The sequence below is a fragment of the Festucalex cinctus genome, chromosome 4 (genome assembly GCF_051991245.1).
Source record: "Festucalex cinctus isolate MCC-2025b chromosome 4, RoL_Fcin_1.0, whole genome shotgun sequence".
NCBI lineage: Eukaryota > Metazoa > Chordata > Actinopteri > Syngnathiformes > Syngnathidae > Festucalex > Festucalex cinctus.
In genome coordinates, this window is record NC_135414.1 from 11,699,194 (window position 1) to 11,717,509 (window position 18,316).

Below are 18,316 nucleotides of genomic sequence, written 5' to 3' on the forward strand. Positions count from 1 at the left end.
GATGGGCTTCATTTTTCATACTGTGCTTGTGTGGCTTCTCTGTGGGTGAGTTTCCTCCCACAGAGCAACAGCATTAAGGTAAGGTTAATTGGAGACTCTAAATAGCTTGTCGGTGTGTGTGCGAATGGTTGCCCGTGTCTATGTGTCAGCCCTGTGATTGGCTGCTGACCTCTAACCTTGTATCAGCCAGGAGAGACTGCTGGATAACCAACAAACATTATTGGAGGAATGGCTGGATTTTTTGGCTACATGTCATTTTACAGCTTGATAAGGTAGTTGAAGAAACACCATCAGGCGGACTATGTACTGCATACACAGAAAAAACAATTGATGAATGGATTCTGGTAAAATGCCATTTTCCATCTTCATTCTGTTCCAGTTCTGTATTGATTGTATTAGTTTCGTCAATTCTACATCAATATTAGCACAGAGGATCCAATTGATGGATGTGACAGTTAATATGAGAGAAAGCTTGTAGATAACGGAAACAAAGAGTAAATTCAAAAGACAGTAAAACCACTAATATTGAATAAAACACACATCCGTCAACTTTTAATAGTGCACCACTGAGTCAGCCTTCTTCACTTCGCTTTGACACGAGTCAACACTGCTTCCACTGATGTTAACCTCCCAAGACTTTCCATCACCCTTAGGAGCCAGCGGAGTGAAACAAATAGTTGTGAGGAAGATCTAGGAGCCGTTTGATGTCGCTTCCAGCTGCGTCATGGAGCCTTTTATCAGACCTCAAGCAGGCGTAATAAAGGGGGCCGTTGAGTGTGACCATGCCCAATTCCTCAAATGGCCTTCATCAACATGCACCTACTGCAGCATTTTTTTTTTTTTTTGGTGATGGCATCTGTAAGGCTGAGCACATGGCTTTAAATGCGTTCCAATGGCTGGGCTGCTCATCAGGAGTTACCGTGGTGATGGAGATTGAGATCTTTATGATCACGTATGACAGATACATTAGAATCACGGCTCCAACATGATCAAATCGAGTTACAGTATATAACAAAAACTAAGTTAGTAACGCATGAGGTAATATGTATGATTTATTTGACTTTCAGACATTTCTGGCAAGTTGGTTCAACAAAAAAAATGAATCCATTAAGATGGAATATCGAATGCAAGCAAAATGTATTTTTAGTAGTGTTGTTCCGATACCGATACTGGTATCGGCAGAGGTGCCGATACTGCATTAAAACAGTGGTATCGGTATCGGTGACTACTCACAAGTAACATGCCGATACCATTAATCCCAACTCTAATATAGGATTTCGGATGCAGCATCTTGTGTCTTGCTGGTGCACGACATTCACTGATATGTGACATGTTCACTGCATGCCTATCTAGGATATCCTATTGGCCCTTGAATGATCTGAACCAATGGCAGGACAGCTTTTAAGCTTTCATGTTGAGGAAAAAAAAAAACCTTAAGTATCGGTATGGTATCGGTATTGGCCGATACTGAAAAGCTGGGTATCGGTATCGGGAGCCAAAAAACGGTATCGGAACAACACTAATTTTTAGTACAAAAAAAATCAGCATATCAGCAAAAATGTTGGTACAATGTGTTGGTAAGACTATTATGCTTTTGGCGTTGTAAGAGAATAATGAACATTAAAGGAGAGCGGGGGGTGGCGGGGGGCGTGTCGCGACGTCACTCCCGCGGCAACTTGACAGCACGCACGGATTATTATTATTATTTTTCACTGAGTGAAAAAAAATAAATAAATCCGTGCGTGCTGTCAAGTTGCCGCAGGAGTGACGTCATGCAGCCGACAAATTCGCCCGGCCCCGTCTGCGACACGCCCCCCGCCACCCCCGCTCTGCGATTGGATGGAGGGGTGTAAACAACTGTAAACAACTAGGAAAAAATCACCACCACACATTATCAGAAGCACAGAGGTGTATACTGAGAAGGAGTTCATGTGTATACACCCTGTATTTATATAGTGCATTTTCCTGAGTGAAAACGGAAGACTGTGCCTTTAAGGGTGGGTAAAAATATTGATTCATCACTGAAATACTGAAAACTTCGTGCACCATTCAGTATCGAGTCAGCATATCTTCTGAATCGATTCACCCTCAGGCCGGTGGCAGAGATTTTGGCATGTGATTCGTGTTGGATGGATGAAAGCCGCATTTAACCAAACAACATAGCGACAAAAGCAAGTCTGAAGCGAGAGCTTCAACTTTGAAATCTGTCGTTCAGGGTCATTTTGAAGCTCCCTGTAAATGTGCCTGCAAACTGCCGCCAAGCTCAGTCCGCGCACAGAAGATAACACAGTCTGTAACCACATTCAGATGTAAGGACCTGTCACCAAACAGTGTCACGGAAAACTAGCAGTTAAGAAAATAGTTCAGACACTCAAACCACAATATGCAATACCGACATGAAAACACATGTCAGAAGTTGCCACAGAAATGAATACAGCGGTTATGGAGTCGTTCAAGTCAGTAGAAAAAGTGTCTCTTTAAATGTGATGACTGGACTGTCAGAGCGACCGACCCACAATTGTCACTACTAATTTCACTGAGAGCAAAGAAATATGTTTTCATGCACTTGAGTTTTTCAATACAGATACCATCATGTGTTCTACTTTTATATTCTATCGTATAGTGCAAAAAAGTTTACTTTTATGAAATGCTTCATTTATCATTGTCACAGGTTCAATCATTCCTGAGGCTGTGACACAATCTGTCTCTGTCTACTTGTAGACTGAACGCCCTGATTCCCAGCAGCTCTGATGATTTCCGTTGATCAAATATGTCATTTACAGTAACTGTAGTAGTTTTTAAATGTCATATACTATCCATGATCCAAAACTGGATTACCCATCACATTGCAATAACTCAACCTGATTCAATCTTCTCAAAACTGAAACCAATTAAGACTTAGTTCCACTCATTAATGGCACGAGAGTGCTCAAGTGGCTTGGCGAGGTGATCATAAGCATCAATGATGACATTACAGCACAGCACTTGTCATAAAACGACCTAATTGATGACTTTGCATCCTGACAATGCAGACGTGTTATTCTGTAAAAGGCACACGTGCGTGTCTACTTTAAATTTGTTCATTTATTTAATTTGGCTTGATGTTATTTATATTTAATATGTTTTTAATTAATTCAAGTTGATTGTCAAATGGAATGTGGTATTGTGGTATTTTGTACCTACGATACATTTGGCATCGGTTGGGAGGGATTACAAATCACATTTTTGCATAGTATGTATGATAAGAGAAAGTTGACAGTGTCTGATAGTTTAAAAACAATGAAATAAAAGTATGTACAAGAAACTTGCGGCTGCTTTGAACATTTTTACGCGTTCTACTTCTGTGTGTTGACAGATGTTCAGCCAGAGTGGATTTGGAACAAATGCAACATTCACAAGTGCTTATCACTACCTTATGATCAGAACAAGAAGAATTCCTTTATTGTCATTGTTGCAAGTACAATGAAAGTGAAGACCATGAAATTGTACAAATCTGAGGAATACATTTGCCAGTTCAGGACTACTCATGCAATGTGAAACAACAAATTGAGCTTTTGAGACAGAGATCGTGTAGCGAACGAGGGTCTGACGTGGTAGACATCATACGATCAAAGTATCCATCCATTTTCTTGACCGCTTATTCCTCACAAGGGTCGCGGGGGATGCTGGCGCCTATCTCAGCTGGCTCTGGGCAGTAGGCAGGGGACACCCTGGACTTGTTGCCAGCCAATCGCAGGGCACACAGAGACAAACAACCATCCACGCGCACAAGCACACCTAGGGACAATTCAATTAACCTGCCATGCATGTCTTTGGAATGTGGGAGGAGACCGGAGTACCCGGAGAAGAACCACGCGGGCACGGGGAGAACATGCAAACTCCACCCAGGAAGGCCGGAGCCTGGACTCGAACCGGAGTCCTCAGAACTGGGAGGCGGACGTGCTAATGACTCGATCACCGTGCCGCCCAGAACCAAAATATATTTACCGAAATACTACATTTAGGCATCTCACACAGGTTTTTGGCCTTGGCTGCTGTCTTTGGAGACAACATGTTTTGCCTCAACACATAAATAATGCAGCACCAGTGGTTTAGAATTGCTCGTGATTTATGAACAGCCCCCATAATTCAAAAGCAGTGCAGCAGCTGTGGTCATTATGTGCCTCGAGAGGACAACCACCATTCCACATCCACTGTAACTACTGGTGCTTTCAGGTGATTACAACACCGGCAGAGTTTAGTGATTTTCACCCTTTTTTCTACTAAGGCTGAAATAATTACCCTAATTATTTACCACTTTACGTGTATGATTGTTGACTTTTTTTTTTTCATGTTATTAAACAGAATTTCCAGGTTAGACAAGCTGAGCCACGCTGGACACGTGCTTATGCTTAAATCTTTAATTGTAGTATCTGACAAAGTAAAATTTTTCACTGGAGGTCTGACCAATTACGTAGTTAGAATGAAAGGAAGCTTACCTGCACTTCCACATACAGATCATTTGGTATTTCATTGCAAATTACAGAAAAAATGTGGAGGACCAATATAAATAAATAAATAAATAAATAAATAAATAAATAAATACAAGTGACGATAAATACATCTTTTATATATATATATATATATATATATATATATATATATATATATATATATATATATATATACATATATATATATATATGCATGCTGCAGACACTAGCAACTCTTTGTCGCAAGTTGTGCTGACAGAGCCTTTTTATTTATTGATATTTTATCCATTTTTATATTTGTTTTTGTATTTATCTCCGCATTTACTTTTAGATTTATCTTAAATTTTTTTGGAGTCTCATTTTTAAAATTTTGTATTTATTTGTTTACTTATTTTTATGTATAGTTTTTCTTGTTTTTATTTCAATTTATATTTATTTTTTGTACTTAATTTTTGAGTTACATATTTTTCGATTCATTTTTATTTTCACTTTTACTTATTTATTATTTATGGCATGTTTGGTCTTCCATTAAAAAAAAAAAAAAAAACAGCAGAACAAACAACAAAAAATGTTATCTGATAATTGCTGTTATGCGTATTATCTGGGATTCAAATAAGATACCAAATTGACTCATTCAATTCTAATATTCAGCATCGTGTTTATCAAGATTGTGGTGCTTGTGATGTGATGTACCCTCTGACTGGGTTTCAATCAATTCAGCGTCACAAAATCACAAACACAATTAAGTTTCGGCATTGAACCTCAAGGCATTATTCAGCAGTGACATAAGTGACTTGGATACGTCAACCCAGACGTATTACGTACATTGGCATTCCCCCAGCACACAGTAATCTCACACAGTCAATTGGATTGCCAAGATGGTGCATAATAGACAGAACAGATGACACATCCATTGTCAGGTATGACAGCGGAGACACCACGTGAAAGGATTTTCTTCTCAAATTCTGCAACAGCAGCACATTTCAGCCCCTAGTGCGTTGATTACAAATTACGCTTCAACTTATGAGTACACTTGATTGAATAAAGGTCACTCAAGCAGTATATAATATCCCATGTTAGCAGTAGTGATGCTAACGTTTATTTTTGTAGAGTTGCTCACGCTGTTAAAGTACACAAGATGATTTTATTACACATTGAAATTATCCAGCGATGTTAATTGGGCGACGTGCTGTAAGGTGTTGGGAAAACATAGTTGTTATGTAACAGTCATGAGCTCCGTCTTTGTCACATCACTGCACTTCAGTAAGTGTTAGATGTTGGATATTCATCACTCTAAACTCTTTGCTATCAAACTATTCATTAATTGAAGAAACTGTCATGAAGGGGTGATGTTTGAGTGATGTTTTGTCTGATGAGATGTTTTTCTTTTGAGATGTTTTTGTTGTATCATCAAGTTTCAACTGAAGTGATGTTTGAGTTCATGTCCTGTTAGTTTGGGTTCATGACCGTGAGGTCAAGTGTCAGGTACTGATGTAACAAGTGTCTGTTTACAAAACGTGATGTTTTGTGATGTCAACCTTTCATCCTTTAGGTGATGTCTGGACCTATGTGATGTCGTTCTTTAGTCCTTTCGATTCACTGTCTGTAGGTGCAGTCTGAGAATTGTGTGTGATTTGCCGGATTATTGTCCACCTGTCCGCTGCTCTGAGTTTCTGCCTCTCAATGTGAATAAATTGATAAAATCTTATTTGTGTCTGCGCCTTTGGGATCCAAACCTCTCAGTACACAACAGAAACATTATGTAGCATAAAGCATAAATTTATTTAATTCAATCTCCTGTGTAATAACCTTATTTATTGATTGATTCAATTCTTATTTTTCATTTTATTATTATTATTATTATTATTATTAATTCAATCTCTGGTGTAATAACCTTATTTATTGATTGATTGAATTATTTTTTATTTTATTATCTGCTCTCATTGCTGCTGGACAAGTAAATTTCCCAGAGGGAGCCATCCCAAAAGGATCAATAAAGTCAAGTCTAAGTCTAAGTCTAAAGGCTGATGCTTTCTATGATAATTAGATTGATGTTAGTGTAAATGCACTTTTATCTTGGCTAATTCATAGTCATGAAAAGAAAAAAATCCTTCCTGCCACTATAGAATGAGAAACTCAAACGTTACCTTGTCTTGGTAGATGAAGAAGAGCATGATGGACAGGATCTCCAGGAAGAAGATGAGCAGAAGAAGGATGAAAAACTGTGGACACACAAAGAGAAGCGTGAGTGTGTCACTTTACAGTTATTGCCGTCGAGGGGAAAGGCAATCGCAATTGCAGGCAATCGTGTTTGAAGAGTGAACAAAGTTTACATTTATGAGGAAGAATTGCAGCAGTGACGCGTGATTGAGTCTTGAACCGTAAAAGCAAAGAAGTAAGGATAAATAGTGTCAAATAGTCCACAAAGTATGAGCGATGGAAGAATTAACAAATAGTCCGGCCTTGAAATTCAAATGTTTTACTTTTTCTCCTGTGAATATGTTGAAAGAGCTCCATCTTATTCTCCACCAGTCGCCGCCTATAGTGTTCATTCGTTTTACAGCAAAGATGAGTTGCTTGATGGGTGATATATCTTCTTCCTGCCGGCGCGTGTGACTGCTTGAAACATTTCTGAGCTCATCCATCAACCACTTACTCAAGATGGGCTTCGGAGCTACGCCGGGAGGGGTTAAACATTTCCGAAAGGATAAAAAGTTCTAGACGGTCACAGAAAGATGTGATTATCAGATTATGGATGTGAAGGATGGGTTGCTCTTTCTCATGAGGCATCTGTCGGAGCAGAAAACTTTATTTATTTAAGTCTACTGCCAGCAGACAGATAAGGTTATGGATAATATTTTATTATAATATACAAGATAGGCCCAGTTTGTACCAAAGACATTGGGGCTTAAAAAATTCAAAACAATGAAATCGCAAGATTCTAAAGGCATTCCGGAGCAAAATCTGCTGTCCGCTGTCGAAACGCTTGGCCTCAGCCACGGGTCATTGGTCCTCCGACAGGATAATGACCCAAAACACACGGCTAAAAAAAAAAAAAAAAAACAGAATGGCGAAGGACAACACATTGGTCTCGTCTGAAATGGCCTTTTATATGATAATGATCCGTATCCCATTAGGAAGAAAGCTGAAACGGGCAGTCTGGAAAAGGCACACTTCAAACCCGAGACAGATGGAGCAGTTTGCTCCTGAAATAGAATTGATCGATTAGATATTGGCAGACAGACGGGTGGGTTGATAGATAGATAGATAGAAAGTATAGACACTCTATTCAAGACAGTGATCTGCCATTTACATCTGATGATCACTGAGTGAATGAAGATTTTGATTTCTGGCGGTGTGCTCTATCACTGTGTGACAACGCAAAGTGAGTCTTCTTTCTGCTCTTTCTTTTTTTCAGATGTTGTAGACAAGCAGAAAACATTCTTTGAATGAGGAAAAGGTCTAAAAAGTGTATTGTGTACCTCTCATTCCATTGTTGTTGTCACACAGAAATGAAAAATCTCAACATGCTACAAATGGACCCGAACCATTTTTGTCAAGGCTAATAATAGTGGAGAAATACAAAGAATTGATTTTCTAACAATGGAAACCAAACTGTACTATATAAAATTGTGTAGCTTGGTGTAAAAGGGGCTGTCGTGTGCAAATGCCAAATATGTCCGTGGCAACAACCCAGATGGATGAGAAACTGACTGGGCGACACACTGATTGCAGTCCACATTGTGCACAATGCAAGGTCCTTATGAATAAAATATGTGATTTTTGTAAGGCTTTATTTACCATTTTCCTAAATTGATGTAGTTGGCAAGAAAAAAAAATCCCATTTCTGGACTGTCAGGTGTTTATTTAAGAATGAAAATGTGCGCCCCTGTGACTTGTGAAAATTAAGTCTTTGGCATAAATGAAATCTTGCAAAATAGTTGCTTGGGTCAAATTTTATTGATCTCCACAGAGGAGATTTATTTGATGAACAGTAAATTATATGAGGACAAACTGTTTTGCGTTTCTGTCGGAACACTGACCACAAGTTCTTAGCCCCGCACATCATCTGATGACTGCCTTAGATAAAAACAACAATTACGCAGAAAGAAATCATTCCGCCATGTCTGTCTCTATTTACCCTTAGGAAAAACAAACATCTCCCTCCCCTGTGGTTCCGTGAATATTTCACCCATTAATTTGGTCTTTATAAGAAACGTAACTCATCTTCTTTAGACCACAGGCCCTTGCCACAGTAAGTGGGATCATTTAATAGCAGACTAAATGCATCCTGCTGTTATTGCTGTATATATCACAAGATAGCTGCTGAATTACTGGTTGTACCTCAAGGAATTGTAAACTGCAGGTTACTCTTATCAAACTGGATTGGATTGCTGAAATTAACTGAAAATTACCAAAATCCATTTTAGATCTCTGTAGAAAGGGCAATATAATAAAAGGAAAAACAGTGTGCCAATTTAGCCAACTGCAGGGGAATTTCATTGAATAGTTCTTTCCATTTACGAATCCTAATAAATGTCAAAGGAGAAATGCGACTTTCCACTCAGTATTGTGTAGGATAAAACTGCATAGATTACAAGCTCGTTGACCAACCACTGTTAACTCTTTTCACATTGTCTTGCCTTAAACAGATAAAACAGATCGGTAATCCAGTCAATGCAAGCAATTACAGTTAACTCATTCATTCCCAGGACATTTTCACAGTTTTACTGGATTTGGACTGATTTTGCAGGGCCCATAGAATATTGTGTCCTATTGCTATAAAAACATGGAATCTACCAAAAGAAAGATTAGAGCCTCTTCTTTCATCAGAAAAAAAGCATATTTCTATCTGTTTCCATTTTGCATCAGTTAGCATTAGAATATGGCTAAGTTTCATCATTATTCACAAATCTGTTTAAAATAATGGGGAAAAGAGCTTTTTGATCTCTTGTACTCTGCAACCACCTGCTGCCCATTTTTGTAATAACTACCATTACGTCAAGCATTCTCTTCAGTTCAGAGACTGAATCAAAGCCAAAACGCATAAATACATCTTTGGGAGCATGGTAATATTTAAAATAGAACGTATTTATACGTTTTTGGGAGTAAATGAGTTAAGAGGAGCACATTAAATAAAACTTTGGTGGAAATGTATTTTTATTGTTGTTGGAGTCACAATAGAAACAGGCAATCTTGTGACAGCTTAGGGTAGTGTTGACACTTTATTAAACTAGAAAATAAAGTCTAACGTACCGTTTTTAAATATACGATAAATCTTGTGGTCAGACTTTTTCTTAAAGAATTCATACTGCGCTGCGTGTCATGGATTTTATTTGCTATACTGTTAATGAAGCTAGATAACACTGTCAACAGCAAAGAGTGTACCACACACTTGAAGAATTTTGTTTTTAGCTGACACAAACTCAAAATAGTGACTGTATTACCAGACACGAGTCATCAACACGCTGAAAACGTGACGGGACACATGCATGATGTCATCCCCTCATACACGAAGTGAAGCTGAACACTCCCACAATGTACATTACTAAGTTCAAGCTGTTAAAACCAGGCCCAAGCCTTATAACGATCCTGTTCTTTAGAACCAGATGTGATGGAGGACGGAAACATCAAAAGCCTGCAGTTGTCCGGCCCTCGAGGAACAGGATAGGGAAGACCGGATTAAGAATAATGTATGACCAAATTTGGTCGCAGATACGCCTCATCTCCTCCATGCCATTTTTAAGCTGCTTTCATATTGACAGTTTGAACTTGTGAAAACATTCCTTCATATTACAGATATGAAATTGAATTCCTGGTGGATAACAATATCCCACAGGGAAATAAATACACCAACCACTTACAACATTATGAAGATCGGCAGTCGAATGAGATCTAATGCCAGAGCTGCGTCAAAAATTCTGCCTTTGAAAAAATAACAGCCCTCAGTTTTGAGCGACGCTGTCAAAGATATTCATTGAACAATACGTGCATTATTGTGATTGTAGTTTGCAGTGGTGTCAACTGCATTGCATCACAGTGAGAGCTGCGGAATTAAATGGTAAATCGGTATTAGTGAGTCAGAATGATACATAGCCATCCACAATATCAGCTACATCCATAGTAATAAACTTTGTTAAATGAATACGTTATTTGTTAAATAATTCCTTCTTTGATAATTACAACTGATGGTCAGTTTTATCTTCATATTGAATTGGTATTTGATCTCATAAGCAGCAGATGAAGAATGGATAGCTGGTCAAATATGGATGCATATACTGTAGCACCATTGATTAAAGTCGATGATGTGTATGTATCTTCATGTAAAACAAAATGAATGGAATAGTGCGTTGAAAACATTTCCTTTGTAGCTTTTGTATGACTCAAGGTTAATATGATAGTTAGGTCGTGTTTTGCAACAAGGTCAAAGCGCGACAAAATTGTCAATGGATTTCAATAAAATTGACTGCGCTGCTTTAATGTGAACACAAGGACAAATCTGAATAACTTTTCAACAAAACCTGTCACCACCAACCAGGAAATGATAATAAAAACTACAGAAACCATGTTTGATTCTTTAAAACTCAACAAACTGCTGGGTGAAAAGGGAAAAGAGATGTTTTAAGAAAGAAAGAAAGAAAGAAAAAGTATTAACACATTTTGTCTTCATCAGTGAAATGAGTCTGGACATAACCTCTACTTGAGAAGAACCTTACACCATTGACTAATTCATATTAAGGCGACACAGTGACCTTAAGCAGATAAAGAAGATTTGCGAGTATGAATTTAATACCGATATTAATGATTAATCATTGTAGCCACTGACTCAGTGGCTACAATGATTAATTTTTAGCAAAGCATCTTTTTAGTTGTGCAGTTCAGTGAGGGGGGGGGGGTAGTTACTCAGGGTGTTAAGTCAGTTCCGCTTATGGCCCAACTGTTCCTGCCCACTGTTGGTACCAGATAATATCGAGCTGCAATTATTTAATGTATATAAAGTTAAATATTTCTTCTTAAAACGTGACCATTTTTCCCTCTGAATAACCATTAACCACAATCAGATTCGCAAAGCCACGAAGCCTTTCCCTTTCGAACCAGTGGTGTTACATCAGCAGTTGGTGGCAATCTTGATCATGATTGACAGTCATGACAGCCAATTGAAGTCAAATAGACCTCCCACAAATGTAAAAACAACTCCCGTTGTCAATTTAAGTGCAATAAATACTGAAATTTAAGTGGAATTACCTTGCCATTCAACTAATTAAAAATAAATAAATAAATAAATCACTAATCCATCCATCAATATTTGGTATAAAGGTATTTTGCCTGGTAACGATTTAATTTCGATTAAATTTTTTCAGCAAGTACGTTTGAGGAAAGGGGCGGGTTTTCTTGTTATTGTACTATGGATGTTTTAATTGATCAGCTCCTTGAGTTGCATTTTAATTAGAGCTGTCAAACAATTACATTTTTTTAATCGTATTAATCACATCTTAGAATTTTGATTAATCACGATTAATCGCTTTATTAAAAGGGTTTTTTGATCAAAAAAATTTTTGCATGCCAACTTTAAAGAGCAGCTGTTATATATTAATTCTTTTCGACATTTAATGTTATGAAGAACATTTTTTTGATCCACAGCATATGCTCATCCTCTTTTTCTATTAACTAAATTTCTTGCAGAATTTAAAATGGAAAAAAAATGACCCCGATAGTTTGACATGAACAAATATTCGGAATGTCATACGCAAACATTTATTAAAGTAAAGCATTTAACTAATTAATTAATGACATGAAATTATCTGATTTAATACATGATTAAATGTATTAAATCAGATTAATCACACTATTAATTTTGACCGCAGCTGATCCTTTATCTTGACAGCAGATGGTTAGGTTAAAGGTATAGCACTGGTTGTGTTTGAGCAATAAACATAACTACATGCATTAACGCTTTAACTTTGACAGCACTAATTTTAATGTGTGAAAGGTGCTATATAAATAAAGTGATTGATTGATTGAAGGTCTTATTTGTGAACATAACACATGAATGGTCCTCAAGTATGGTCAGCTTACTGCAGATAGCTCTTTTGGTTCTAAATGTCGAGATGGGATTCAGCTAATCTAGTGGGATACTGGGGGCCTCTTAAAAAAACATCTAACTATTTTCCTTATCATATTCAGCAGAAGCAGTTTTTCAACATACGATGTGATCTTATTTTCAGTCGACAGCAAGTGGCAAAAAGGCTGTCCCCTAAGATAGATAAAAACGGGTGGATTTTGCTGCTTAATTCAAATTCCACACACACAATATCAAAGCACTGTGTTTAGACTGGGGTGGGGGGGGGGAGGCATCATTTGGGGGTTGACTTCCCCTTTAATAATTTAAAGTTTAAAAAAAAAAAAAAAAAAGCTAAAGTGGCCCTTGCATACTTTTAGTAAAAAGAACACTCCTTCTATAGAGCAACAATGCTAATGTTGAAAGCTTTAAATACTTTACTACCGCGAAAACCAACAACCATTCGTTGCATTGACACTGTGTGCCCCTAATTAACTATCTGCATGCTAATTACCTTGATATGGTAAGGGAGAAGGGAAGAGTCTTTTTCCAAAAGTGCTCTGCCACTCATTAAAGCCAACTCATAACTTGCTTGCTCTCATTATATTGACAGCGCAGAAATTGGTCTGGCCGCTGGTGGCGCAAATGTCATGGATCATGCTCTAACTTAATCCCTCAGAGTTTATAATTGCTTATTCCTGCTGTGCCTTTTTGTGTGGGGGTGTGCGCGCATGTTTGTGTGCAATAATCAATCCTTCTCTGTCTGCCCCACAGAAGAACTACAGGTACATATGGAAAGTGTTTGTTCTCCTTTGCACAGGGTGTTTTACTTCTCCACTCATTCACTAATACTGTCGCTGTGACTCCTATTATTTGTACAAGAGTATGAAAAGAAAAATGAAAACTCAAGGTGATGTAGTCTATTGAGATGTGTGTACTACGGAAAACATGATTTAACATTCAAGCATCTTTAATAAACTCTGGCGTAGATTTTTTTTTATTTATTTTTAATGGAACTGGAAGCGTAATCACTATTCTCCTGAAGGATATTTCATCATTTGCCATTAACTCATTGACTCCCAGCCATTTTCATTGAAGAAACCCACTTTTGACAGATTTTGCAAGGCCCACAGAATATTGTGTTCTACTGCTATAAAAACATGGAACCTACAAAAAGAAAGATTAGAGTCTCTTCTTTCATCAGGAAAAAAAAAGTATATTTGTATTTGCATTTATATTTGTATTTTGCACTATTCTAGTTACTAATGTTTAGTGTCATAAATTATATAAATTGTTGCCCATTCGGCATCCATTGCAGCCTGGTCATCCTGGAAGGGGGAATAAAACATCTGCGACCCCTTCTCAAGGTTTCTTTTTTTTTTTTTTCCCTGATGGTGTTTTTTTTTCTTTTATGTTTTTCCTTGCCCTTTTGTGGTTTGATCAGGGGATGTCGTTGCTATTTGTCAACTGTGGGCATGTGAAGCCCTTTGAGACTTTTGTGTGATTAAGGGCTATATAAATAAACCTAACTTGACTTGACTTGTATCTGTTTCCATTTTGAAGCCATTAGCATTAGAACATAGCTAAGTTTCATCAATATTCACATTCCTGCTGAAAACACTGACAAACAGAGCTTGTAGCAACATGGCCCTGGCTGATCTCTTATACTCTGCTGCCACCCGCTGGCCATGTTTTTAATAACTACCATTGCTTGAAGCCATCTCTTCATGTCAGATCATGCGTCAAAGCCTTCTGTATGCTCTTGCATAAAAACAAAACAAAAAAACAACGTGTGAACGGGAGTGAATGACAAAGTATTAAAAACGTTTTTGGGCTTGAATTAGTTAATTGACTGTCAAACATGTCAGCAATAGCTGTTCAGTCATGTTGAGAAGTACGACAGTAGTATGAACTGGATGCTTCATGTACTCTCCAATCACTGGAGTCCTTTGATACTAAAATCGATAACAAAACAGAGTGACCAAAAAGGGGACACAAGGAAGGAGAGGCATCCAATAGTAACATAACAATAACGCCTTAACAAATGCCAAATGTTCTTATTTTCACTGAGCCTTTCCAATGTGCACTCATGAAATGACCTGTATTAATTCCTCTATATAGCAACAGAATAAAATAATGCGAAAAAAGGCTTGCCATGTTTGGTAAACACTTCGAGACAAGCAATTTGTCATTTCTGTTATTGTGGGGTTCTGTGTAGCTCGAGCTTGACTTTCTGTCTCATCATTTACTAATTTCTCATGAGAACACATTTATCACTGACCTATTCACAGGGTTGGCAATTAGAGATGTTTTTTTTTTCTTTCTTTTCATCAATTTGCTACCTGAAGGGTGACAAGCTCACTGTGTTTTGAACACAAATCTGAAACCTAAAGTCTGATTAATTAAGGCATCAGTTGTTTTGCTGTGCAGTAAAGCTACTTTAGTGGAATTAAATCAATTAGCAACTTTTACTGAAATGGCGAACAGCCAATGACTTGATCAATTGAAATCCTTGAACATCATCTAAATGGTCAAAAGATCTTTCTTGTACTATGTCATTATCTTTTCTAATAGTGTGTTAGTGATGCAATTAAAACTTAGTTGTTGTTTTAGATTAGTATGTAAATCTTCTGCTTTAGTTAAGAAATGTACTGGCTGATGGGCAGACATTAGTGAGGTAAACTGAGTACTTTGTGTTTTAGTTTTACAATGCAGTATCGTCCCATTTCAACTTTGACAAAAATCGGATGTGAAAAGCTGTACAAGCTTAAAGATGATATAAACATAATAAGAGTATTTTTATATTAAATGATTATACAATTTTACTTAGAACATTAGTTAATATACAATCAGTAGATTTATCATAGGAAAGTGCGTGTTCCTTCCTTGACGGTTTATGTTACTGCTATCTCTTGGCTTTCTAGCACTATCGACTGTGAAGTTCAAGTGCTTTGTCTTTTTTTCATACTTGTGAATACCTGTAAAGCAAAATGTACATTTTTGTGAAATTAATTCAACAGCTGAGTATAAAATAGAAATCATGTAACAAAAGGCACCATCCTATTCTGGTTGGATTATACATCTGACACCTCAAAGATAGAATGTTTACATTTATCTGAGCAAAAGGTCATTTTTCTGACGAGCGTGCTGTCACCCAGAAAGCAGCCACTTGAGACTAAACGTGAAACCTTTTGAAACATGTCACTGGATCTTCATCGTTTCGCAAAGCGCATCAATGTGTCAAATGTGCAGCAGGCGCCACGGCGACAAATAACTCACAGCAAGCAGAAGAGGACGACTTTCTTTGACAGCCCCCACGCAGCCGAGGCAGCCGATCACCATGATGATGGTCCCCAGCGCGATCAGCAGGTTGGCTGCCGACAAAGAGGGCAGGGATGCCGACAGGGTGGCAAAGTTGCCCTGGGTCACTGAGAGCCACACGCCCACCCCCAGTATGCCGCATCCTCCCAGCTGCAGAAGGAACACAAGAGACAGGACATTGTCAGTACAGGAAGAAACAAGGCTCACAGGTGGTAGCTTGATAACAGTTAACAGTGGCAGGTTAACACGGTCCATCCTTTCTGATGACCTACATCCAAAAGGAAATGAAAAGTTAAAACAACTGTTGTTTAAGGTTGACACCAAAAACAAATTGTCATAATACATCTGTTTAAAGCAGGGTACACACAATACCGTGAACATTTCAGCACTCCCTCAGGATACTCTAAAATAGCCAGGTCCAAAAGCCATAAATGTTAAAACTGTTCAAAAACTATGACCGGAAACGTGTGGCCAATACAGAGTTCTTTGGAGCCATGGACTCAGTCGTTGTGATGTGAAGCTGAAGGATAGCCAATTCAGAAGCGATTTGAATCTCACACAAAGTCAGTCTTGGTACTAAGACATCGGAGGTGCCTCACACACCATAAAAGCAGTCGGCACCAGAGGTGGGGGACTTGAGTCAACTTGAATCGCTGATTTTAAGTCCTCGACTTGTTTGGAAAAACTTCTGAAAGACTCGACTTGACCTTGACTTGACTTGACTTGACTTTCATGACACTCGACTTGAACTCCATTTTGTGCACAATGAAAATGTATTTTTGTTTTTGTTTTGTTTTTTTAAATATACAGTATTAGAGTACTTCTCAACGCTGGTCCTTACGGAACAGTAGCATGCCTGTTTTGCATAGGGGCTTTGGTAAATTTCAGTTTGCGCGTTTTTCCACCACCAACAAATAATTTCCAGGGTAAATAAATGCCCCAGGGGGCATCCAAGTACTATCTCAGCAGCAGTGTCTTGCTGAGCCATGCTAGAACTTTGAGGGGGCGGGCTGCAATGACCACGGCTGATTGGTTGGTCAAATTTGGGGGGGTGTTGTTTTTGCATCGGCTGAGCTCATTAAACTATTTGAATGAATTACAGAGAACTCTAAGACGCTGTGTAAACACAATTATAAATTCCCTGCTGAACTTTTACAACCAAGAACTCCCTTTACCCAGAACTCAAAGTTCCTGGGCTTGTTGGTGTAAAAGCAGCTCATGTCTCCATATTCCAACACAGGTGATTCCAACAATCAGCTCATCAGCAAGCTCTGGCGAAGCCTGTGTTGGTGAAGAGAGACATAGAAAACGGGCTGCATAGTGTTCCCCAATGACCAGGGTTGAGAAACACTGATATAGTATACCTGTTTTTGAAAGAAATGTTGCTTTCTTTGTCATGTGCATCATACACCAAGCAACACTGCCACCAGTTGGCTACACTTAAAGCGTAACTCACCCCCAAACCAGACTTGCTCCAATCCTCAATAATATTTGAAAATGGTGTTCAAAAGGAGTGTGGCCTGGATGACCGTCGGGTTTGTGAATGGGGAGAGGGATGGGCGTGGTTGGGCTGTGATTGACAGCAGCAGTGAAAACTATTATCTAAATAATTTACACAAGCTATGCTAAATAAACAAATAGCGAACCTGAAAATTGTTATAAAGATGTTTGCAAAACATGACTACTCCAACTCGCTAAGTAGGCGTGTACGAGACTGAGCAGGTGGGTTGCAGAGCAACTACATCGTATTCTAGAAGTGACGTATTAAATCACTTCTCTCACTTCTGTTTTACCAGAAGATGGCGCCACACAGACCCCAGCCCATCAAATTTAACAAACATGCACTAATAAGCGAAATAAAACAACGATTTATTTAATGTTGAGTATCCTTTCAGCTTGATTTCTGCTTGAAGCTTCTGCAAGGTCGGCGAAATGACGTCATTTCAGCAACCACACCCCTCTATGCGGCGTTCACATTGCCTACATTTTCCACAACACACACCTATGAGAATAAATGAAATGCGCATCTCGGCGGCACGTTATAGGTAGGCCGGTTAGTAGCTGGCTACCAAACTTTCTTTGAAAATTAGTGCGATCCAACGGAGGGTGCTCTGATTTGGACCATGTCAACCGCTTAAAGTTGTTATTTTATTTAATCTATTTTAAACACGCATATTGTGTCGTTTGCTGACTGCCCTCTACTGGGACACTGAAGTTAAGTTTAGTTAAGGGCTTACTGGACTGTAATATTTGGCTGAATGTGTGCACTTTACTGGGAGTCAGACCAAGGAGTGAGGAAGGTGTGAGGAAGAGACCGGTAGGATCTTTCTTCACTGAGGGTGTAAAGGGGCTGGAAGCAGGTTTTAACTTATTAGATATTAAGTATTTTCAAGAGGGAAAACTGTTCGGAAACATGTTAAGCCTAAATATGAGATACATTCTGTCTGCTTCACCAATTAGCAAG

General features: G+C 38.4%; 1 protein-coding gene and 1 long non-coding RNA gene across 4 annotated transcripts in view; one reads left to right on the top strand and one right to left on the bottom strand.

Annotated features, from left to right (window-relative positions):
* The window catches only part of tspan4a (tetraspanin 4a), a 130,606-nt gene that overhangs the window by 29,680 nt on the left and 82,610 nt on the right, over positions 1 to 18,316 (bottom strand). For all 3 annotated transcript variants that reach the window (XM_077518900.1, XM_077518899.1, XM_077518898.1), the window contains 2 exons: positions 15,811 to 16,002; positions 6,620 to 6,694 (listed from right to left, as the gene is read on the bottom strand). In XM_077518900.1, coding sequence (XP_077375026.1) covers positions 6,620 to 6,694; positions 15,811 to 16,002 — 267 coding nt within the window. The remainder of the gene's footprint in view (positions 1 to 6,619; positions 6,695 to 15,810; positions 16,003 to 18,316) is intronic.
* Positions 6,050 to 8,122, top strand: LOC144017387 (uncharacterized). Its single transcript, XR_013283174.1, has 2 exons — positions 6,050 to 6,157; positions 6,633 to 8,122. It is a non-coding gene; the product is annotated as an uncharacterized LOC144017387 (long non-coding RNA).